At 38.3% G+C, this 25,817-nt stretch overlaps 1 protein-coding gene across 1 annotated transcript in view; it reads right to left on the bottom strand.

Annotated features, from left to right (window-relative positions):
• Window positions 1–25,373, bottom strand: part of LOC144665010 (uncharacterized) — a 58,720-nt gene extending 33,347 nt beyond the window's left edge. Inside the window, exons 1-6 of the mRNA XM_078526197.1 lie at window positions 25,159–25,373; window positions 24,880–24,951; window positions 15,669–15,740; window positions 13,893–13,964; window positions 5,335–5,406; window positions 1,377–1,448 (exon numbers count right to left, since the gene is read on the bottom strand). Of these exons, the coding sequence (XP_078382323.1) occupies window positions 1,377–1,448; window positions 5,335–5,406; window positions 13,893–13,964; window positions 15,669–15,740; window positions 24,880–24,951; window positions 25,159–25,373 (575 nt within the window). The remainder of the gene's footprint in view (window positions 1–1,376; window positions 1,449–5,334; window positions 5,407–13,892; window positions 13,965–15,668; window positions 15,741–24,879; window positions 24,952–25,158) is intronic.
• Between the last annotated feature and the right edge of the window lie 444 nt (window positions 25,374–25,817).

The raw sequence follows: 25,817 nt of genomic DNA, 5'->3' as shown, positions 1-25,817 counted from the left end.
TATATTCTGACTTCAAATACCAAAGATAGGATGATTAGCGAATGCGTTTCTAAAACGTGCTTGCTCATACCTCGTCATTCTCAGCAACTAGCCGCTTTTGAAATTCCAAAACCAGCTCAAAATCGCCGCCATATAGTCCGTGACTCTCACGACAGTAACGAAATGGCCCAAAATAGACTGGACTCCAGTCAAATTGATCCCCAACGGAGAGGGGCACGCTACTTTTGTTCGCGCATCAAGTTGTTTCCACTACCACACGGCAAGGACAACATTTGCCTCTCGTCGCAGCATCCACGCGTGACAACATGGCGTAACGTGGATTCGCGTGTCTGGAGACGATGCTGTCGTAATGTAAACGTAGTCACCTACTTCAAGTTTAGCGATATTAAGTCTACCATCCGAATCAATTTCAAGACAGGTTAAATTGGCAGTAAACAGTGGTCTTTACAAAATGCAGATCTTCTTTGCATGTTTGGTACCGTGTGAAAACAAAAACATTTTCCCGCCCCATTCGTTAAGCTAATTTTTACAACATATTTGGTTGGAAAGGTCTTTTGCAAGAAAAAATGTCTGATTTTTGTCCCTTAATTGAGAAATGTAATAATTGCCCTACGTTTTAGTTCGCGACGTAGTCCTCGCACATTAAGTGACACAATCTTAAAGTGCACCTAACCCCCGAAACAATACTTTCAAAATTGATTGTAGATGAGTTAGAGAGTTGAATGGTTAAATATTTCTTCATCTCAATGTTGCGTTTTTATTTTTCCAATATGTTAATGAGTATGACGTCTACCCAGGCTTTTAAGCATACTTGTTTTGCTTATATCATTAGTTACTCGCCATTACTAGACACCAAATTTACAATAAAAATTGTGGAAATTGCGAGTATTATGATAATGCTTTTTAAATACTGCTTGTGTGAACCAGTCAAAATCTGTATATTGAATGAAGACTGGGTAGACGTCATACTCATTAACATATTATTCATAACTTAAAAACGCAACATTGAGATGAAGAAATATTTAACCATTCAACTCTCTGACTCATGTACAATCAATTTTGAAAGTATTGTTCCGGGGGTTAGGTGCACTTTAATATTTAGCATCAGCTAAAGTTAAATTAACACTTTTTTTTATTTGAAATTGTTTTTGTTTTCGTTGTAGTTTAAACCGATAAGCGCACACATGTACGCATTGTGGACCTTATTTCAATTGCATCAGTCCTATTACTTTTAATCCTTTACAGGACTTATAACGGGAAGAAGATCAAAATTCAGAATAACTTAAACAAAACAACAACGGCATAACATTGCTAAAAACAGTTAATGTTCTTCATGCTTGGCTATGTTCAATGAACAGATACAGCTTACTACTTACAGAAATTTGATGTTAGTAAGTTTACTGAAAATTTCCGAAGATAATCCTTCTAATGGATTATTGGACAAGAAACTAGAAGATAAATGAAAAAATAGGTTAAGATCGCAACTAACATCTTTTGTTGAGGATATTTTAAGTATGTCAGTGCCATACTTGAACGTCCTCACCGTACAGAACGAAAAGGAAAAAAATGAACATTTTTCTAAAAAAATAAAAAATATATAAAAAAAATATATAAGTAATAAAAATAGATTGATCCTATCGTATATGAACTTGTTAATATGTGAAAAGTATTCAATGCGAGCTAAACATTAAAGTCACTTGGGCTGTGTTCACATTAGAAGGTCTCAATGGGGTTAGCCGTTAGCTCTAATGTAGACAAAAATTCAGCCGTTAGTCGTAAAATGTGTTAACCGCAATGACTAAGCCAAGAAGTTCGACCAAATGTCATTTGACCTGAAACATTAATTATAACGTCTCGTGTAAATAAGCAGAAAAAAGCTAAAATATAATAGGTTAGATTACTTTTTCATATCAGAATGCTCCTAACTCCTTAAGGTTACTGTAGACCTTCAGAGGCCAAATTTTGCGAAAAAATTTTTCTTTGCTCATTCTAAACCTAAAACACTGAATTATAGATTGGTGATAAAAGCAATGTGAAATTGTTAAATGGTGGCGAGATATCGAGGAAAAACTTTTTTCAGAAAAGTTAATAAATAGCAAAAGGTGTTATAATCCTCATTAAACATGGGGCGCTCCGTACATTTTTCGCGGCAAACTTGATCCGGCGACTCAAGTTACGCAGATTTGAATGTTTTATTTACATCGAAAGAGTTGTGCTGTTCAGCACGGGTTAGGTCACAAGGATCAGTGAATTTTCATCCAAAAGTCTAAAAAATGATATGAGTTCGTCGAAAAGAGAGAACACAACTTGGACGAAACGTCGTAAAAAATCCGCGTTAAAGAAAACGAAAATGAAAGAGGGAGATTAGAAGAAAGCCAGAACCTGAATTGATGTTCAGTTGGAGCTCAAGAACAAATCGAACGATAACACTCAAGGGAAAGCTTTTATTACTGAACAAATTCATCCCCTCTACAGCACTTTGTTTGGGATCGCCGGTCAGCCGATTTTGGCTGCAATTTTCGCCGCTGGTTTCCCGTCCCCCGTTTGCTAGCGTTTCATTTTCCTTTTGTTTTTTCCGTGTTAGAATCCATTCTTGTTGTCCTTACTTTCCACATAACTAGCTGCTAGTACTCCAAATATTCGGGCCAAATTTACGGTTCTGGGAAGTTTTTTTGTCCACTTGAGCAACGTTCAAATCAATTCGACCATGATTTGATTGTGAAATAATGTTTTCAGTGAATGGCCTATTTTAGTGAGGAGTCTCTGGGGACGCAAGCTTGTGTTTCATTTGTCGGTGGCATGACCGCGTTGACAAACACTTTGATGACGTGTGATAAGCTTGCAAATCTTTAGGAGCAAAAAACCCCGGGCTTTATTTTTGCGAGGATTCCACTGCTTCAAGTGAATTAATAGGGTATGTAGATTTGACGGATTTTAACGAAACTTGGCCAAAATGTTCCTTGGTTATTAACACGCCAAAGTGTGTGAGGCTTTTTTTAATATTTCAAATATTTCCCGTTTTTAACCTTCTTACATGACGAAGATCAGCAAATATTCTAATCGCTGAGTTTACAATGGATTTTCTCAGCACCCAATAGGAGTAGCCAAAAAGCCTAACACACTTTTGTAGTCCATTGCCTGCTGATTGACACTGTGCAGTTTGTTTGATCATACGTTCCAACACGAAAGCAGGTAATTCAATTTGGCAAACATCGTCAGTATTGCGGTTTAAGGCTTGCGCGAGCTTACCATTAAACTAAATCTTTTAAATAATTATTCCTTTAGATTCTACATTCTATTAGCTTTACAGTGATATATACTTCTCCAAGGTTTTGTAAAAAGAAACGCGCGTATGAACGATTTTCCGGAAGACACCCCTGAAGGTCTACAGTAACCTTAACCCTATTGAGACCGGGAAGGGGGGGGGGGGGGGGCTTTTGAGGCCGGCCCGCGCTGACTTTGAACGCTTATAACTTTTTCAAGCGTCAGCCAAATGCTACCAAACTTTGCGGGTTTATCTAAAATGTATCTGGAAATAATTTGCTAGGATAGGCTGTTGTGTCAGGAATTTGATATCACGATGGCAACGACATTTTCACAGACATGATTTCCCAAATTTGTAATTTTCGTGTTTCTATTAATGAAACTTAATTTTAATGCAATTATTTTCACCTTTTAACGGTTTTTAGGAACAGTTTTATTGATTTTGAGTACTTTTCAGTAATTTTCGGTGGTTTTCTGGCGTTTTGGAAAAAAATTGAAACCCAAAATGGCGGATCAAAGATGGCGGCTGTTTTGACATCACGTGATGTGACGTCATCATCCAACGTGACGTATACAAAAAGATAGATGTTCGGACATACTGTACATCCTATAAGTTTCATTATGATTGCTTTATCGCTGAACCTTAATAAAACGAAAACTCCGGGGAAGGGTTCCATCGACCTCCCCGCCCCCCCGCCTTTGTACGTTAACCCTGCTTTAAGTGTTTGGCAAATATTGATTGCATTCTTGACCTTTCAGTTAACAATTAATTAGGTTTTTAATTTCTAACAAACGGCGATTTACTTGTATTCGACAGCCGACAACTCAGTTTTCGCACTGATATTTCCAAAGGCTGATCATGACTCGGAGCTGAAAGTGAAAATTCCGTACCAATTCCTCGAAAATCTGCTTCTGTACTGCCGAGAATGGAACTTGAAGTGTTCAGCTACCTGCACTCATTGATAATCTGGCAGATAAGTGGACTATATTAATTTTTCTCTCTGCGTTAATTTTTTTCCGTTGGTTGAGTTATTTCGCGAAGGCGGCGTTTGTTTACAAAAGTACTGTTTGAATTTTTACTTCTCACAATTCGTTAATTCTTTTAACTGCTCCAAAATTGTATTGCATTTATTTGAAGCGGAGACATTGCTCTTTCGCTGGAGTGTAAGTTTGTGAAGTCAAATCATGTATCATTGGCGGTATTTTCGTTCAAACTTGGCCATTTTTTCGAACCTTCGAACTTAGCTTCAAATGGGGAAAAGATAAAAAAATGTAAAAAATTCATTTTTTTTCAAAATCCAAAACCAACCCAGTAATAAATAGCGAACATTCCCTTCTACCGAATAATGACTGAATATTCGGTCTCATTAGGTTTTCTTTTCGCGACGAGTTGTTTAAAAAGTGTCGAAAAATGCCAGTGAAACCGTTCTGAGACCCCCCAAACCGAAATTTATCCACTGTTGTTAAATATAAATCGGATGGAGCTCAAAATTATATTTATGTGAATCAATCATCAGGACCTTTATTCTGAGAAAGTTTGAGGAAATTCATTTTGGGGCTCCAAAATACTTAAGGTGAAAAATTGAGATGACCGCTCTTAAAGGTCTTGGTACTTGAGTTCTAACAATAACATCAAATCTGCATAGATGTTCACAAAAAAAAATCAAGTATTCCGAGCTTGTTTATAAATCTGCTATTTGACTCATTTGCAATTGTGGTTCCAACTCTTCCATGCAACGGCAATTTTGTTGGATGAAGTCTCATGGAACTAGCAAAATCTCACTTAAATAAACACTGACAGAGACAAATTTCGAAATGAACTATTATCTAAGAAGGGCAAAGATAGTGGATAAAGGAAACAAAAGTAAAACACAAAAGAGAATGCAGGGGAAACACAGTAAACCAGAAAAGCCATATATCTCTAATCCTAGAAATGATGTATGGAACGTTTCGGGTGGCATCTATTACTGAAACGGAACTTTTCTGCTCCGACTTTTCTGCTCCTCCAAGGTTGATAGATTGAAAAGGATTAATAATGATGCCCTGCGTACAACAAATGAGGTTTCTTACAGACTGGACAGCCGAGTATTGTAATTGTAAACTCCAGTGGGCAAGTTCTTTAACTGGTTATAGCTCAAATCCCTACCGACAGAAAAACGCAAAACGTTAACAAACGGTAAAATTAATGGTTATCAATATTATTTCTATGGTAACCAATATTACTAAGAAACCAGTTAAAAATTGAACTTTGGTCATTTGTGATCATTATGTTTTAGTTGGCAAAAATCGAAGATTGGCTTCCTAGAGAATTTTCATTTTCAAAACAACCACCCTAGGGCTAAAAAAAAACTACATCGGGCCTCCTTTGATAAGGTGACACGACCCAGTGTTTTTGTCGGAGCACCTTCCAACTTTTAACCTCCCACTCTTAAACAGCTTAATTTCAATTGCATTTACTTTATAACGGATGATTTATATATAGACTAAACACCAATATGATATCATTTTTAGGCGGTGACGCCTATATGTTGTCGCCCGTGGACGGGCAATGTTACGATTACTCCAACCGAGTAGCACTGTGAACTATATATGCACTTTGATTGTTTACTCAGTTTCGGTACACCATCTTTGATTGTCATGAGTATGAATCAACTTAGAGCGTCAATCATGCAAAACGCGTTTGATTTCTACAGTGGAACGGAAGTTTGGGGTCAGGAAAGAATGATGTACTGGATAATTGTGAGCTCGCTTACAGAACTTTTTAACCGTTGTACGTGTATTCATCATCATCAAAATCGGCATACGCAATAAGAATTTGACGAGTGAAGGCCGGTTAGGCCTAGTTCAGACATCGTGCTCCTGCCGTGCCGAACTAAATTGCAATTAGGTTCGACTGTAGCACGGCAGAAGCACGACTCGGATTCAGACGTCGTGCCAGAGTCGTACCAAATTCAGGAGTACTGAATCTACGTAACAGTTAGTCAGCGGTGATCCAACAAAAATGGCGCCGTTTTCCAAATTGCAGCAAAAACTCAAAGAAAAGCAGCAGAAAAAAAAACTTTTCCTTTTGCGAGTACGGCGAATGTTTTTTTGTATGCCCGACTAGTTTCCGAAAACTTGCTTATTTCGGATTCAGACCCGCTAGCTTCTTCTTCGCCCTGCTCCCTGTCATTAGTGTCATCTACTTCGTTGAATGAAACATCCTCGACGTGCTTTTTAGCAGAAAAATATTCATTGTATTCCTTTGGCTGGCCGCCATGGTTTTTGCCGTTTGACAAGAATAAAATTCAATTTGCATACTTTTAAGTATGCAACTAGAGTCTTCTCCGTTTTCAAAATGGCGGCTAAAAACGGAGAAGACCCTGGGAACGAGGTTGTGCGCATACTCCGTAATGGAGAATTATTCTCGGGTCTCCTCGTAACTCCTCGCGGGAACGTAATCCCGCCAAAATACATTAAGATAATTTATGAATTTGGTTTGGTGCGGCAAAAGCACGATGTTTGAACCGCTCCCGTGCTAGAGTCGTGCGGCACGACATGCCGTGTCGAACTAAATTGTTTTGCCGAAGTCAATTCAAACGTTTGATTCAGACGACGTGCTTCTGCCGTGCTTTTGTCGAACTTAATTCCTGTATTTAGTTCGGCACGGCAGGAGCACGATGTCTGAACTAGGCCTTAGTGTCATAACTTTTGAGACCGTTCCAGTATAAGAAGGCCAACCGATGGCAGTATCTTAATTAGATTGCAAAGGTGAGCTATCTGATCTTTGTTTGTTTTGGCGTGCATTGTTATCGATAATAATGTAAGTTTAGGTTAATGTTATTTCCTCTTTCCTTCGCGACTCGCCATCTTCCTTTTTTCTGCTTTTAATAATATTTATCTCAAGCCATTAAAAATAAAACAGTGACGGTATCCGTATTCCTATTTGTATGAGAAGCCAGAATTCTAAAAGAATTTCTACCCAATTGCTGATTTAGCTGATCTAAAATGTTTTGTTTGATAAGTTGCATAAATACATGTGATTGATTCTTGTTCGCGGTGTTGACTTGATTACATTTCAATACGAAAATGCCACACAATCTTCAGTATCGACTTGGTGTGGAAATCAATCCTGGGCCTTTCTGTTGTCAAATGATGAAGTTCATAATAATTAAATGTGCTTATTTTATTATACTGTACGTATGTAATGTATTGCAAGTTTTTTTTGTAGTTAAAGCAAATCAAAAATTAAAATAAATAAAAAATGCAATTTCCGGGATCAACATTGTAAAGCGTCATCGCCTGTGCATGCATGTATGCGTGCCGTTTATTATAATAAGTAAGTATCACATGACATTGCGGTCATAAACACTTGTTTTACTCTGAATCGAATTTTAGCCCGTATCCGCATTTTCCGTCTGGGAATGTTTCTTGCTTCTTATACCTTGGGTGCTGGCCTTCTGCTGAGCGAAGTTTTACAAAAATTTAAACCTCGCTTTGATACAGATGTCCATTGCTTTTAAGATGTTTTTAAAAAAACAATAACTGAAAAAATCAATTTCTGAATATTATCACATATGCAAATTTGGAAAGGTTCTAGTTTTCAGCGCTCTCGTTTGACATCTAAAAGTTATCCTTCGAGTTTTTAAGACGATTTAGAATTTAAAATACATTTGACCATTGTTCAGCTTTGAATCGCCGGCTTGTCTACTCAACTCGTGAATAAAAATCGTACGCGCGCATTTTCCATGGAGTAATCTCTATTATTTTTTTCTTTGTTCGTGAGCGGGCGATATTCTACAAATCCTGCGATCTGATTGGTTCCGGGAGCGAGCGGTATTGTCCAATCCGGCCCACTCACAGCGGGCGGTATCCGTTGCAAGATGAATCGCCAAGTGTGTTTTCCGCGCGAAATCATTTTGCAGCGTTGTACGAACGAACTCAAGAAAGATTTGCTCTGCAAAACCGAAATAGCTGCTCAACAATCGTTGTAAATGTGAAAGGACAAAATAGAAGTGGAATAAAAGGCCTGGAAGTTCTTCCAAAGGCGAGTATTCATTTCTTTATCGACAAAGTCGAGTTCTAGTTTCGCAGTTTGTGGTTGTTTGTAGATTTCGCAGTCCTTTTAACGCCATTGCTGTAAGCTGCACCGGTTTTTGACTTTAATTTTGAGTAACAACTGCCTTTTATCGGCCACTTTTTTGCCAAAAAAAAACCCTAATTGACATCATTCAAGAAAATGAGATTCTTTAATTAAAAACAGTCAAAATAATTCTCGCAATATTGTTCCCTACGTCTGAACTACGCATTTCATTCACTTTCATTTTCGCACTGTTTATCGCAAAAGAAATTCTGCTGGGAATCAGCGCAAAGTTTATTAATTCGTTAAATACAAGTGTGTATAGCTATACCGAAACTGTCTTTCAGTTAGATAGTATTTTGAAGTCAGAGAAATTAACATCCAGCGAACATAGTTGCTTTCAAAACATTCATCGGGGAAGCCGAATCGATAAGCGTATAAAAGTGTTTCTAGTATGTTTTGGCTCGATTTTACATTTATGTTATATTTACTACTTCAATTTCTTTTATATAATTATTGAACCTCTTCAATGTAAATTTGATATGTTGAACCTTTCTGTGAGTACGGTTCATTTAAGTGAAGCGATTTTTTTCCGAATTAAATAAAAAACAGCATTTTACTAATTACAATCTTGCTAATCCTTCGTTTGACTCAACATGAAATGACGAGCGAATACAAAGATTTTGTGACACAATCTTTCTAGATTTTTTTGAAAGACAAACTGAAAATAGGAAAAAAAAAAACGTTATTCACCAGCCTTGGTGGGTCCGTATTGGGAAAAACTGTTCCCTCGGTCTTGGAACCTTTTTCCCAATACGGACCTCCCGGCTGGTGAATAACCTATATTTAATGTCATACTATGTGTGTACTTTGGTATCTCTGATATCTTGTGAGATCTTTTAAGTTTTGAAAGAAAAATGATAATTTTGGTGAAATTCGTAATTTTCGTCAGTTTCGTTAATTCGTAGTTTTCTTGAAGACCATGAAATTTTGTGAATTGAACGAAGATTGTAAAATAGCATAATTTGAGTAAAATTCCTAGTTTCCTTCAAGAGTTTGAAAATGTATTACTTTAACGGAAATTGCGAAAAATCGTAATTTTTGTAATTTTCGTCGAAACTCTGAAAATTTACGAATTAAACGAAAACTGCAAAAAAAAAAAATTTTTCGTAAAATTCATAGTTTTGGTCAAGACCTTGAGAATTCACAGGTTTAACGGAAATTGCGAAAATTCACAACTTTTTAGAGTTTTTTTTAAGACCTTTCAGACATTTTGGTCTTTTATGAAAATTCCAAAAATTCACAAATTTCGTAAATTTGGTAATTTTCGCAGATTTCGTAAGACCATAGCAAAAAAAATCGTACATTTTGTCATTTGGGTAGTTGCTTTTTATCCTAGACATAAGTGCCATTGCGAATTTGCACTGCAGTTTGTGTTTGTTCGCCAGGAGCTATACTCGCCTTCTGATTGGATAATCTAAATGAAAGAATGTGAATTAACTAATAGTGGTTTCACTTGGGCTCCTTTTTTGTAAACTATAGGTTACCTTACTTATAAAAAAGTCCCTAAGAAAAGAAAGTGGAGATTAAGTTCTAACACGTAATCTCAAATCTAACGTCATGGAAGAAGACCTTAACTTTCGCACGGTTGCTAATAAAATCCACTATTGATTTATTTGTGGTTCTGATACTTTTATTCATCCCAATATTTTGTTGCCTGAGTTCGAGTCTAATACACGCTTACCATATCATAAAGCCCCTTAAGGCAAAAAAAAAATAATCATTTAAAACAAAAACGTAATCTAACAAAGCCGGGGCAGTGGAAACAAAACAAAATGGAGGGTGGAAAGGGAAAAGTTTATCATTTCGACAAACAATTAAGTTACCTTTTAGCTCGCAAAGTTCAGAAAGCAATTTATTAAAAACAACCAGTTTACAGATAATGCTACAATATAGAGGGACCAGAAGGCGGTAAATGAACATATAGACATCCCTGATATTTATAAATCACTTAAATTACTGTTCCCAGTCTCGCGCAGTGTTCGCGTGTACTTGTATGACTCGCGCGCGTACAAATGTGTACCGTTAAAAAGCCGTTCCTTTTTGCCATATTTAAACCGAAGAAGACCGAAGGTTTTCGGTCGAAATGTCTTGTAAAAGTTTATTATGAGCGTAGTGTTACGTTCAACACAAGTCAGCGTCAGAACTTTTAAAGAAATTTAATGTCTTCTCCTGACTGCAATTTTAGTATTTTTCGTTTGATATGGAACGTTTTGGGCTCTTTCTATAAAACGGAACATTTATTCTTCTGGGATTGGAGAGGATTAGTGATGTTTTCTGGAAAAAGAATCGTAACTTACAGCCCGTGCAACTGTGCATTGTGATCGAAAACTCCGGTAGGGAAGCCCTTTAACTGGTTATTGTTTAAATATCTACCAACAAAAATTCGCAAAGCGTTAACAAACGGTAAAATTAAAAGAATGATGGCAAGAATGTTGAGAACGTCTTTTGTTTTTGGCTACCACTTAATCTTGAAGTTTATTAACATCTAACCCTGATGGCTAATAGTTTCTGGCCAGGACGTCTCCTCTCTCCCTGTACTGAATAGGGTTATGATGTGAAATAGCTAAAGAAGATGGAATGAATAAAATGAATAAAATGATCCTGGCAATGTGTTACAATATAGGAAATTGCATTTTTTAGCCTGAAAAAAATATTCACGGCTACAACGGGTTTTGAACCCATGACCTCCGCGATACTGGTGCGTAGCTCTAACAACCGAGCTATGAAGCCTTGATACGTAGGGAGCAGGTAAATTGTGGGTTAACTAGTTATTGTCCAACACCCTACCAACGTATAATCTCAAAAAAGGTAAGAAGGAAAAAGAACACTTACTTAATTTTGGTTAAAAAGCGGAACGTGAAGCCTTTCTCGATGGTAAAGACATTTCCTTATAAACAGCAATTTTTTGTAATTCCCTATTGTTGTGCTAAACAATTTCGAATTAAATTCCATCATTCGAATTTTTTTCTTCGCCTTTCTCTGTTGTAACAGTTAATCTCAAATCTAATGTCCTGAAAGAGATATATTTTAACTTTTAACTTCTAAATGTAAAGTTTAAACAACGTTGGCAAGACATCTCACTTTATCTGGCTACCATATAACCTTGATGACTACCAAATAGTTAATTGCCTGGACTTCTCCTCTCTTTCCGTACTGAACATCGTTTAAATTTTGTCAGTTGATAAGGAAGAAGGCTGGGTTTTCGTTTTATTAAGGCGCAGCGAAACTATTTATTCACTGAGTAGAAAGTCCTTAGCTTACTCTACAAGATGTAGATGTCATGTGGCGCCAAATGACGTCATCAGAGCCGCCATTTTGGATCCACCATCTTGGATTTCACTATTTTCTTAGAAAGCCAGAATCAAGCCAGAATACCCCCCCCCCCCCCCCACCCCTTATACGTTTTAGCATTAACACAGAAAGGTAGTTAGGTAGTAGGAACATAAAAGAATGCTGAAAAAAGAAAAACGTAATCGGTTTAGACTACTGGTAGTCTGCCTTTTCTCTAAGGTCTCTTAGGGTCGGAGCGCGCGGTTATATCAAGAACGACATCAGGAACGCGAGCAAACTGGTTGAACTGGCGGGTGGATGAGAAGGGGCTTGGGGCGAGACGAGAAAAGACAGACTACGGACTCTTTTGGAATTTTTGAGGATATCCGTCAGCTCTCCGTTGGTCCAGCAACGGAGTTGCTGATTGGTCAATTCATACCAAATTACGTAACTTTCGCGGAAAGCGAAGGTTGCGTAATAGCATAGCATTAAAATTAACCTGCCCACTGGTTTTGTTAAAACTGCAATCTTCCAGTTGTGAAAATACACGAAGGAGAATTCGCGTCTGTCTTAATCAAGTGGTCATCGACAAGCAGCTGCCAGCATCGTCGTGTGTATCAAATCAAGGATTTCAAAGCGCAGAGCTTACGAATGCTCTCGCCATCAACTGCCGTTCCGTGTGCGCGTGCTGCTTATTGATTATTGCAAATATCCTTTTTTCGCAAACCAAAAGATAGATTTCACGATTTAGATTGTCCAGCTTTACCACGAAATTAATAAGAAGGCCCAAGTGGTGCGTGCTTATATTGAAAGAATTCAGACGCTCTTTGGAAAGGATTTTGTAAAACAAAAAACTATGCTGACGCAAACACGTACACTCCGTTACGCCATTCCCGTGCGCAACCTACGAATATAATTTCTCTATAAATGCTACAAGTAAAACTCTATTGTAAAACAAATAAAATAGCCTTGAACGTTAAATTAACTCCGAAGCGAAGATCTTGGACCGCAGTCGAGTATGTGCAAAGTTGCATTAAAGAAGCGGAACGCTGTCAGCCATTCTGTTTCGTGAAAATGAATTTATAGCCGCAGCCGGCTTCAGACTTCAGTGAACGCTGGAAGCACATGTCGATCGCCCACGGAGAATCTAAAGTTTGCCATGATTCCGTCTTAAGTCGGTTACCAAGGTTACTCCCGCGAGAACCAAGTTGATTGACAGGAAGCCCGTGTCCTCAAAAAGTATACAAGAGTCCGCAGTCTGTTTTTCCTCGATCGCGCGATCCGATCGCGCGATCCGATCGCGCGCGCACACTTGTCTCGCCCCAATCCTTCCTCGCGCGTCTTAAACCCTCCCTAGCCTCGCACTCCCTTACTAAATTTCGAGAGAAAAACAGACTGCAAGCAGTCTATAATCGGTTCGAACAAGACAACAGTTGCATTTAGGAAGCAAAGTTTAGAAAGCACTTTGTTAAAGAGTAACTGAAAAACAGCTAGATTAGAGATAATGCTACCAAACGTTTTAACCCTATTCAGACCGGGCTTTTTTGGACCTTCTCAGACCGGGGGTGGGGGGGGGGCTTCGGAAGTCCCCCCTATGTAACTTCCAGAATATTTAAGCAATCACCATGAAACTTATAGGATGTATTGTACGTCCGAAACTCTTTCTTTTGGTATACGTCACGTGGGATGGTGACGTCACATCACGTGACAATTACATCATTATGTCAAAACAGCCGCCATGTTGGATCCGCCATCTTGGATTTCAAAATTTTTCCAAAATGCCAGAAAACCACCCAAAATCATTGCAAAGTACTCAAAATGAATAAAAATGTGCTTTAAACCCGTAAAAATGTAAAAATAATGCCATTTAAGTTGATTTTTATTAACAGAAACACGCAAAATTACAAATTTGGGAAAACATGCCTGTCAACATGCCGTTGCCATGGTGATGTCAAGTTCCTGACACATCATCCAAGCCTACCAATTTGTTGCCAGATAAATTTTAGGAAAACTCAGAAAGTTTGGCAGCGTTTGGTTAAATCTTAAAAAAGTTATAGAGGTTCAAAGTCAGCGCGGGCCTCAAAAGCCCCCCCCCCCCCCCCCGGTCTGAATAGGGTTAATTAGTTTCGGCTTATTTTGTATAAAAAGAAAATTTTCTTGCTGCAACTGTCTAATCTTCTGGAATTGAAAAGACTTCATGATGCCATGTAAATAAAGAAATTGAGTCTTAACTTACAAATTTTTCAGCTGCGTATTGTGATCGAAAACTCCATTAGGCAATTCCTTCAACTGGTTACTTTTCAACTCCCTACCGACCAATAATCGCAAAACGTTAACTAAATAAAAAATTTAATTTCAATTAAAATATTGGCAACGAATCTAACTTCTATATGGCTACCAAATAGTCAATTGCCTCGGCATCTTCTCTCTTCCCGTACTGAACATTTGTTTGTCAGTTGATAAGGAAGAAGGATGCTAACGTAATTTATATTTTTAATCTATAGTCTGTTCCCTCTGTGAAAAGTGATCGCGAATCTTCGACAATGCGTTTCTTTACTTTTATTTATTTTTTTAATTATACGTATGTTTGACAGATAGTATTTCAAATTTACCTACTAATTTTGATTAATAGCATTGAGCGTTTTGTCTTCCGTATTGGTAAAGGCATTTTATTATCAATATAAACGTTTCTTCAGTCTGTAAACCATTTTAGTATATACACACTCAGTGATCTTGGTGCTTTGAGCAATCTGATTAACTCGCTATCACAGGCTAATGAGCATCGTTCACTCCCTACGGAGTAAAGAATGGGTGATCCAAACAGAAACAGAATGGCCGACATTAACTCGCATTTCTCCGGAGTTTTTTGTACCGTAAATACTAGGAATACAACAAGATGCTGTTCTAGTAAATACAAAAAAGCTACAAAATTTGGCCTAATGGTTTTCAAAGTAAGAGAAGACTACATATATCGCAATTTGCAGCACAATTTTCACACAACTGCAGTAACGAAAAACATGTTGCTTACCGTCAAGTCGCTCTTCGCCCGGCATCGGAAAAAATGAATACCGTGTTATCGGCTGCAAAATCAGGTGTTATTCAACCAAGGTCCTCCACAAATATTGCGGAGACTAACTTTGTGCGAGAAATCAATTCAGTTTTCACCACAGTTCTGCACACATTGTAAAATCCAAATGTTCAGGTGGATCATTCGCCTACTGCTCTTAAATCCATTTTTTTTTTTTTTTCAATTTAACTTTAAAAGCTTTGATTCAGATTGCTGGTTTGAATGGTCTTAAAGGGCCATTTCGCCAGATTGTGACGAGGATTTTATCGAAGATTGACTAGATTTGCCATGTTTGAAGATTCTGTAAACTGTTTCGCGCGTGCCGGTAAGTGCCGCTCGTTCGTTTTCCACGCATGAATTGAGAGGTCAATTAAATCAACTTTAAAAGGTTTCCCCCTGATATGGCTTCTTGTTGAGATCACTTCGTGAGTGTATACTACTAAGACGAATATTCTTTGAAATGGAGGCGAATAGCGATAGAATACTATTTTACTTCGCCACTTCGCGCCTCGATAAATATTTTACCGCTATTCACCTCGATTTCAAGGAATAATTGTTAATTAATTTCCAAAAGGGCTATATTTTTTTTCCTTCGCCACTCTTTGACACCGTTTCAGTTCTTTTGAAACATAAATAGATCATTTCTAAGGTTTTATAAGTAAGCTATTAACTAACAAGGACCGAGGTAGTGGAAACAGAGAAAAAGTAAGAAAAATACGAAAAACGAAATCGATTCGAACAAAACATCAGTTGCATTTTGGGTAGCAAAGTACAGAAACCAATTTATCAAAAACAACAAGATTACAGATAACGCTAGCAAACAATATGGAACGTTTCGGGCTCTTTCCATAAACTGGAACTTTTCAGGCTGCAAGTTTTATACTCTTCTGGGATTAAATAGGATTAATGATGCCCTGTAGATAAAGAAGTAGAGTCTTAACTTACAGCCCGCTCAGCCGAGTATTGTGATCGAAAATTCCATATGGCAAGTCCTTCAACTGATTATTGTTCAACTCCCTACCAACAAATTATGCAGAACGTTATAGCTAAAATGTAAAATTTAAACAACGCTGGTAAGAAATATCACTTGTTTATGGCTACAATTAAACCTTGATTGCTACCAAATAATCAATTGCCACACATTTTCTTCTTTTTCCGTTCTAAACATCAGGTTTAATGCTTGTCAGTAGATAAGAATTAAGAAGCTTGTAGATGAGAAGCTGCGTCAAAAACAGGCTGGATTCAGACAAGGAAGGGGAACAATGGAACACATATTGAAACATCCTCGAGCGGTGAATGTAATGGCAAGCCCCAATTTACGTAAACTTCGTTGACTTCAGGAAAGCTTTCGATAGCGTTATTAGAGGATAAGTTATTGTCCACTATGCAAGAATACGGCGTTCCTCTCATATACATCAATATCATTACACATCTGTTTTGAGGTGGGAAGTGGTGTGAAGCATGGCTGTGTTATGTCTGGCTTCATCTTCGTGATGGTGATTGATTGGGTCATGAGAAATACGCTTGATAAAAGAAGAGAGCATTCTTCGCAAGCAGACATAGCGACATGCAGGAAAAACACATCCCGCCCCCATGATACGGCTGAGGTTGCTTATAATTAACCCCAGCAAAACCAAGACCATGCGCCTGAAATGCATGAAGAGCGATCCCATCACTGTTGAGGGTAACCAACTGGAAGACGTCGAGGCATTCCCATACCTTGGTGCAATGCTAGACAAGCATGGTGGAACGGAGGCAGACATCAGGCTAAGACTGGCCCTTGCAAGAAATCCTTTCGCTACTCTCTCGCCCTTTTGGAAGTCATCAAAGTACAGCTCTAAGACCAAGCGGCGAATTTTTTACATTGTTTGGGGGCAGGGACATGGAGAACCACTACCGCAAAGATGAACAAACTCGATTCTTTTTACAGGAAATGCATGAGAAAGATACTCAAGGTCTTCTGGACAAATCAAATATCAAACGAGGAACTTGTCACCGGACCAACACACAGCCATTATCTTTAAATGATTTAAAATAAAAATGGACGAGTAACGAGGATAAGACATTAGCGATCTCTGGTTAAACATTTAAAGATAAAAGAGTCTCCTTAAAGACTACAGATTGGTAGTCGAAAGCTTGGTTTAGTTTTTTCTATATATATTTACATTTTAACCAGAGATCGCTTTGGAATTTTTACAATATTCAATGCGTTATTAAGAATCCTTCCTAAAGATTTTAAAAGTTGAAAAATAGTAAAATTGCCACTTTGACAAAACCTGCAAAATGCCTTTTTGGCTTAAAATTGTCTCTCCACACTGAAGTGGACCCTAGAGAAACGAAAACGATTTTCACAAAGGAGATAGACTGGCTAGAAAAAGGAAGCGATTAATGTATTGCATACTCGTGAAACCTTTCACCAGAAAAAGTTTGAGGTAGGATGGTGTTCGACTATTTCCAATAATTACTCGTACCTTACTCGTCCTTACTCGACAGGCTCTAAATTCTTGGTTCAAATACTTGTGAAAACATAGGCACGTTAAGCGTGCAGGAGTTATGTTTTCAATTTATGGGGTGGCTTGGGGTGAAACTGGGTGATTGTCCTGTTGGGATGGTTTATGCCATGGGTTGAGCTATTTGTGTATGGCGCCCCACGGGGTCACTTTTTTGCATAAAGTTTGCTTGCAAACAAAATAATTTTTACATGCATTTTGATACACCAGGACTGTTTTATTTCATACGGAAATTTTCATCATTTAATTAATAAAAAAACAAAACTAATTCAATTGTCAAAATGTCACAAAATGGCACGTTCTTATTCTGTTTAAAGCGGCTATTTTGTTGCTAGCTTTGTAGAAACCGTAACGGGTTACTTTTGTTTGTTACGGAATACTTTTGGCTTTTTGCCAAACACTGTAACATGATACCGTTTTTTCTCACTTTTGTAACATGATACCTTTGTTTTTTTAAAACGAACGTAACACGATACCCTTGTTTTTCTCGAAAAAGCCACGTCTCCATATAGACATTGAACGAAAAGTACTATAATAAACGAAGTAATAAACGAATCAAATAAAAAAACACTTTCTTCGGAAAAGTTCTTTAAAGCGCAGTACACTTGGAGTATTTGTTTCCTGTCAGAACTGTTCAACAAAGATTTTCGTTCATTCACAACGTAAATTCTATTCAACAAACAAGAACTAATTGAGTTATCAAGTTGTCACGAAATGGCACGCTCTTGTTCTGTTTTTGCTATCGATCGTAGTTGCTTTAACAGTAAAGTTACTTGTACCGGTTCATTAAATGTTTGAACGAAATGTTTTACAGTTGATTTCAGTTTACTTTGGCCGCCCGCTTTGCGCAGTCTGTTGGGAAATTGGAAACTTTGTTATGAAGTTGCCAATTACGGTGCGAGTTTGCGAATCATATTGCAAACATCGATACAAATTTCCCGACTTCGGCCCGACTGAACTTTCCAAGTTTGGTAGTTGAGGAGAAACAAGACATGTTGCTCGAAAGTCATGGCGATTTCTGAACTCGAAGATTTTAGAACTTGTCAAGGAAAGTTGCTTGAAGTGCAAGACAACGTTTCGCATCAGCGATCACGCAAGTGATTTGCCGATAAATAAATATCATGCATGTAGAAATTTGGTCAAATTTTAACTTTTTTGTATGAAAACACATATTTAACGATTTCTGTGAGGCATAATCTTCACTGTCTTCAATTTCAAGTCTTCTGCGTTTGTAAACCGGATGAAACTGGATGGTTTACGCATATGTAAAATTGATTTTAATCGAAGCCGACGCGACGCGACGCGACGCGACAGGGAAGACTAATTTGTTCGAGACAACATGTTTACGGCTCGCTGAACATAAAAGTTTTTTATTATTATGATATTTGTTTCGAACAGTTTAGCGTAGCAAAGCCCTTTTTGATAACATAACTACAGAAGGATTTAATAAATTCGGGCCGAAGTTGGGAACTTTGTATCGAAGCTCACAATTTGATTCGCAAACTACGAATACGTTTCAAATCCATGATAATTCACAACTTACCAATTAATCTTTCAACGAAAACGAACTGCGACACGCCGCGACACATAATTTCGTCAGATTACTTCGCCTTTATAAACTGCAATTTGATTGGTTCTGATAGTACCTGAAATCTGATTGGTGTGACAAACAAACATACTTCACTAACCCACTGACTGATTCACGGGACATCGCGGCGACTAAGAGCTATTTTGAAAAAATAACTCAAAAATACTAGATTCTTGTGAAAGTGAGAATTTTTTCAACTTCTCCATTAATTTGTTTTGTTAAATAGTTGACGAGAAATACACTGGATGCAGTGTAATGTATGCGATGCAATCGGTTTTGATGCTCTGAACTGTCGGAAACCATTAAATAATCATAGCAAGATTTCCATTTTATATCAGGTTAATACGAGTATGTTTATTGTTTTTTGTTGTTTCTGTCTTTTTGGGGAGGTGGGGGGAGGGGGTGAATGTGGACATTCGAAGAAATGGCAGTCAGGTTGTCAGCCTGGCCTGTGTACATCTATTCCTTCTGTTCAAGTCATCTATATTATATTAAACTTTGGCAGCTAGGAGACTGAATTTGTACCCACTCTCTTTTTCGGGATCCCACAAAGTTCTCCATTTACCAAGGAGGCAAGCGTGGCCGAGTGGTTTAGGGAGCTGGTGTTGGACTCCGAGGTCACCGGTTCGAGGCCTGCCCTTGCCACTAGCTGGATTTGTTTCTCGGTTGCCCCGAGTTCAAATCCTCGACCACGCTTTGTATATAGCCAACTGGTCTGCCTCCTGCCAGTTGGGATTTTTAACCGTGTTATGTTCATTTATAAATTATTTGTTTCCTCTGTTTCAGTGGCATGCCTGTAAACTAGCTACTGATCTGGTTGAGATATGAAGCTAAGTGCATGACCACTTTAAACACATATCTATTTTATTTTTTATTTTTTTATTTACCGATAAACGTCATTACTGCGGTTTTGTTTTAGAAAAGGGCTTTTATGGAGAACATTTTTTTTCTCCTGAATGCCAACATTGCAAGTGACGAATTGCGGCTTCAAATGATAATTTTCTTCATCACCGACTCAATTTAAGTGGCTATGTGAGTTACAAAGACGCGAATACAGACTTTTGTAGAGAGCTTAAACCCCATGTTATACTTACCCCGGGGTAGGGGAATTTGATCAAAAAATGTAATCGTTATGCGCGGTATTAATCACTATTTTTCGCCAGGGGAGGGGAATTTGAACAAGCAATAAAAATACAAATGTCTAGGAAGTAACTGGGAGACGTTGACATTTAGATTTGTTTAATAATAGTTAAAACTGTTTAGCGTCTTTTCTGCTAAAAATAATTGTATATGTTCCAAAATGACGCTAAATGGCGGTATAAAACTGCTCCGACGTTTCGGCAATACTGCCTTCTTCTATTGCCGAGACGTCGGAGCAGTTTTATACCGTCATTTAGCGTCATTTTGGAACATTAACAATTTTTTTTGATTTGGTTGCCGTGCATGCCGACCGTTGAACAGAAAAATCAAGAACTCTGTTTCGGTGAAAGTCAAATGGAACAGTATTTTTTCCGGAAAATCTCTTCGGAAATTGACGGAACGACAGAAATTTTCTTACCATTTGCAAGGTTTCCCAGTTCTAGCTTCCCATGCATCAGGTCTCCCACCAACGGAAAGAAATAACAGGAAACTGAGCTACAAATGGTAAGTGACATCTATTTCGGTTAGTTTGCTAATTTTGGAAAAAAGCCTTTCCATTTTTCAGTGGTCATTCCAACCGGTTCTCTCCAACAAATGGTAAGCACCCTAGAGTTCGTTCAGCATCACGTTGCGGTACACATCAAGCTGTAGGGGAGGAAATTCTTTCCTTACGACAAATTGAAAATATTCTCATTTTCATCGCAAACGCATCCTACCTGAAAACGAACATTCGCGGAGGAAAAGCAAATGAACACGCGTGTGGTCACGCGTGATGCCCTGTGAACGGCCGTACCGCTGACTGAAACGGCAGGCTCAAAGGTAGAAATTCAAGATGGCGGCTATTTATTTTCCAGTTAAATTTATTTCATGCAAACTGGCTGAGAGAAGTGTCCTTCCGTGAACTTTGAACAGCTCTTTAAGTGACTTTATTGACAACCTGTTTACACCTTTCACGAAGGATGAACCACGATGGAATGGCTAAGTTCAGCGTGCCTCAAAGCAACAGTACATGTCAATTGAGATCGATCGAATGATTGAAGTGCAGCGACGAAGAACAAATTCTTCAAAATAAAGCATCTGAGTGTCGATAAGTGGCATGTATGTAGTATTACTTTCTTGTTTCTTAACTTTGATATGCCTAAATGTTGAATTGAGCGAGCTTGTGAGGAAAATCTTTCGCTGCTATTTTTACATTTGCTATCACAACATTATATGGCTCTGAAAACGCTCCGAAAAATGCCCTAACTTTTCTTTGCCAATATTGTGATTGTTATTGATAGATTTATGCTTGATTAGCTATTTCGTACCGATTTTGTGCCAAATTGAGGCAAATAAATGGCTTCTGTGTTTCGGTGAATTTTGATGAAATAGCAAGAGATCGTTAAGTCACGTGTGTTTAGTTCCTCAATACGAATAAAGTATTGAAGTCCCCAAATATTTTGTGGCATTTTTGTGAAGTTAAATGATGGATTTCCTTACCTATGTAAGAATAATGTATATTTAACAAATCGACCACATTTTTCCATGGTCTACACTCTTATAGACCATAGCTAGAAATGACGTCAGAAAATGTTCAAAACTCAAGTGGAACCACGAGGCGTTAGCCGAGTGGTTTCACTGCAAAGTTTTAGACATTTTATGGCGTCATTTCTATGGTCTATAAGAGTGTAGACCATGGAAAAATGTGGTCGATTTGTTTTATACCTTATAACATAGAGGGCAAAATTACTTAACGCTGATTGGCTGAGACAGAGGGCATTTTTCCTTAATTTTGGTAATTGCCCCGGGCAAAATTACTTGATACTGATTGGACAAACAGGAAAATTGCTCGTTTCTGATTGGCTGAGCGCGCTGCACTTCGTTGGCTTCAAGACGGCGGGATTTTGAGCAGAATTTTCAAACACAGCGCTCGCTTGTACATCGATCTTTTCGAAATTTGACTTCAGTTTCCGCAGATATGTGATGAAAATGGAATGGAAACGGGGTGATAACTTGAAACGAAGATCCGAAAGCTGAAACAGAAGATTATTACAGTTGAAAACGGTACAAAAATTGCATCAGACACTTGCGACTGTGCGACGATTCAAATTCATTCATAGCGGCCGGGAACTGACATCTCCGTTTCACTTCTGTCATCTCTAAGACTCATCACCAGCAACCCAGGATATAAAGGAGGACATATATTGTTTGTTCTGTGAAAGAAGGTCACATTTACTGGACAAGTTACTTCTACAAGTTTGTTTGGGGTCGTCGTATGCTGTTATCTATGTCGACGAGGACTGACATGTGAAGCCGCTCGTAGAGGAAGGCTTCAAAACGTGCAAACAGGTGAATAAAATTAAGCTTACGTTTATATTGAGTGTTCGCTTGTTCAGTTGCTTATAGCTTTTTTATTATTTTCACGACTTTCATACCTTTCATTGCATACTACTGTCGGCGTTAGTCTCTTCCGAACGTCAAGATTTGCTCGATTATGAGGAATGTTTTCGTTTCGCAAGCCAAATTAAGCTTCGCGCTGTACATAAGTTATTATTAGCATCGACAATTTTCAGAAAATTTTGCCCTCTATGTCATAAACAAGTAATCACATGTTTCCTCGTAAAATTAAGTAAGGGTTATTTTTAGGCAACGAGGGAATATGCGATTTATTCACCGAGGGCGCAGCCCGAGGTGAATAAATCACATATTCCCGAGGTGCCTTAAAATAACCGGCTTATTTTTCACATGGGCGAGGTATCAACAGTGGCTTAAAACAATAAGAATACGCTGAAGAAAAACAAATGTTTTTTTTTCTCGACACACACTTAACAACAGGAGAAAGGTTCCGAAAAGACGCACTGGGGTTTCCACTTTGTTAAATTTTATAATATACAGGTTATTTTTCGTTTTTGATATGCCGATAAAAACAATCAATATGCGTGCCAAACTATTTTTACAAAAGATTAAAGATTCCGAAAGTACGCATTGGGATTTTGTAATTGCCTAATAGTACCGACAACTTTGTAACCACCTTTTTTCACCAATTAACTGCAAAGTTGGTAGAAGTGAGTGAGTCTGCGAAGGAAAGTTCTAATTTTTCGACAAATCCAGGCAATAACTTAGAGCCTGCTGTCCTCTAAGAATCGGGAAGAGGACTACGATCGCGAAAACGCTCAGTTTAATTAGCATTGAGGAGGCGACAAAAGGGTTGTTTAGCTTTAACCAGGTGGAAACAAATGGGAAGAAAACGTCGAAGAGGCTAGAGAGATCATCGTTGACGATGACAAATTAAAAGAGCTGCTGGCCAGGAATAGTGAAGGATTCCGAAGAAGACAAAAAAGGTAACCTTTAGGCGTTTGAATGCTTGGAGTGTGTTAGCAACCGAACAGAATAAACTGCTTCGGAATTCTGAAAAAGCAAACGTCGAGGCACGAGTTCCGGAACGCATTTCTCGTGTTTTCAATTAAGCAATTGCTCAGTAGTATTGAAAATGTAACAACAGTCAAGGTAAAATGAATGTAACGTAATAAAGTAAAGTTGTGGTTTTGTTTGTAATGCGAGGCTTGTGGATTTGCTACGAGGGGAATATTATCGAAATATTCCCTTAGGGGGTTATCAAATCTAATATTCCCCTGGTGGAATATTAGAATATCAGCCCCGCTCTCCCCTGTTACAATCAAAGCCGCTCCCAGCTTTTCAGACAGTTGTTAATTAGCGGGGTTTATTCAATATAACCAGCCTGGAAGAACAAAGGAAAACGAGCCATGTGAAAAATAAGGATTAATATCACTTGTGTTTTCAGAAGTTTAGAAATTGCCCTCGTCGCTTTGCGACTCTGGCAATTTCTACAACTTCTGAAAACACGCGTGATATTAATCCTTAATTTTACTCGGCCCCATGCGATTACCTATACATAACAAACTTGAACAAGTATTTATCAAAAGCAATGCCTGCATGACCGTGAAGAAACTTTGCCGGTTGGACGTAAAGATTCCGGTCCGACACGTAAAAACGACAATGATACGAAAGAAGATAAACAATAATTCAGAGAATAACAACTTTAATTACCTTTTCCTCTCTCGTTGAGTGTGTGCCTATCGCTTGAAGCGAGCAAGATTATTTTTCTTTCTGAAGATCTTGTTAGAGCTCGTTCACTAAACATCGACAGTCCCCTGCCGGTTCGCTAGCACCGTTATTCTCAGTTAGACCAAAAATTTAAAAGGCTGGTCAATTTTCTTTCGACAGATCACCTAAGTAGAAATTCAATAATAAATTCCGAAAACAAATGCGTACTTGATTCAAACAAAACACGATGAAATTTGCTTTCATTCATGGAGACCAAACTTACACATCTTTTAGCCCGCGCGTGTGCGTGGCGTGATCTGACGTCACTTTCATGGTCTATACTCTCATCGACCATAACTTTGGACCAATCAGCGCGCGAGAATTCTCTGGATTATGGTATAAAAGTTGTAGCTCATGGGAGATATTGGGTACTAGTTAAAGGCTATTTCCAACAGTACGAAATGTGTACCTTCCAAAAGACCGTTTGAGGAGAAGAAATCAAATCGGACGGTTGAAGTGAATTATTGTACTTAAAGCCTAATAACCACAGAATATAATGCAGTAAGTTTTATTTTCAGAAGTATGTTTCTCTTGTGGAACTGGTCAATCTGGAAACAGAACAAAAAGTAAGAGAAATACGAAAGACGAAATCGATTCGAAAAAAACATCAGTTGCATTTTGGGTAGCAAAGTACAGAAACCAATTTATCAAAAAGTAAAAAACAACAAGATTACAGATAACGCTAGCAAACAATATGGAACGTTTCGGGCTCTTTCCATAAACTGGAACTTTTCAGGCTGCAAGTTTTATACTCTTCTGGGATTAAATAGGATTAATGATGCCCTGTAGATAAAGAAGTAGAGTCTTAACTTACAGAAAGAGCAGCCGAGTATTGTGATCGAAAATTCCATAAGGCAAGTCCTTCAACTGGTTATTGTTCAACTCCCTACCAACAAATTATGCAGAACGTTAGCTAAAATGTAAAACTTAAACAACGCTTGTCAGTAGATAAGAATTGCGAAGGGTGTAGGTGAGAAGCTGCGTCAAAAACAGGCTGGATTCAGACAAGGAAGGGGAACAATGAAACACATAATTATTATTCCCACACTGAAACATCCTTGAGCGGTGAATGTAATGGCAGGCTCCAATTTACGTAAACTTCGTTGACTTCAGGAAGCTTTCGATAGCGTCATCAGAAGATATGTTATGGTCCACTATGCAAGAATACGGCGTTCCTATCATATACATCAACATCATTAGAGATCTGTATGACCAGAGCTCAAGTTGCGTCCTTGAAGGCAAAAGAACATCAGACCGGTTTGAGGTGAGAAATGGTGTGAAGCAGGGCTGTGTTATGTCTGGCTTCATCTTCGTGATGGTGATTGATTGGGTCATGAGAAATACGCTTGATAAAAGAAGAGAGCATTCTTAGCAAGCAGACATAGCGACATGCAGGAAAAACACATCCCGCCCCCATGATACGGCTGAGGTTGCTTATTATTAACCCCAGCAAAACCAAGACCATGCGCCTGAAATGCATGAAGAGCGATCCCATCACTGTTGAGGGTAACCAACTGGAAGACGTCGAGGCATTCCCATACCTTGGTGCAATGCTAGACAAGCATGGTGGAACGGAGGCAGACATCAGGCTAAGACTGGCCCTTGCAAAAAATCCTTTCGCTATCCTATCGCCCCTTTGGAAGTCATCAAAGTACAACTCTAAGACCAAGCGGCGCATTTTTAGCACCAATGCAGTGGCCGTTCTATTGTATGGGGCAGAGACGTAGAGAACCACCACCGCAGAGATGAAAA

Source organism: Oculina patagonica, chromosome 9 (genome assembly GCF_052425735.1).
Source record: "Oculina patagonica isolate OP01 chromosome 9, crgOcupat, whole genome shotgun sequence".
Taxonomy (NCBI): domain Eukaryota; kingdom Metazoa; phylum Cnidaria; class Anthozoa; order Scleractinia; family Oculinidae; genus Oculina; species Oculina patagonica.
The sequence above is the reverse complement of the archived record's forward strand: the minus strand, read 5'-3'. Positions and strand labels throughout refer to the sequence as shown.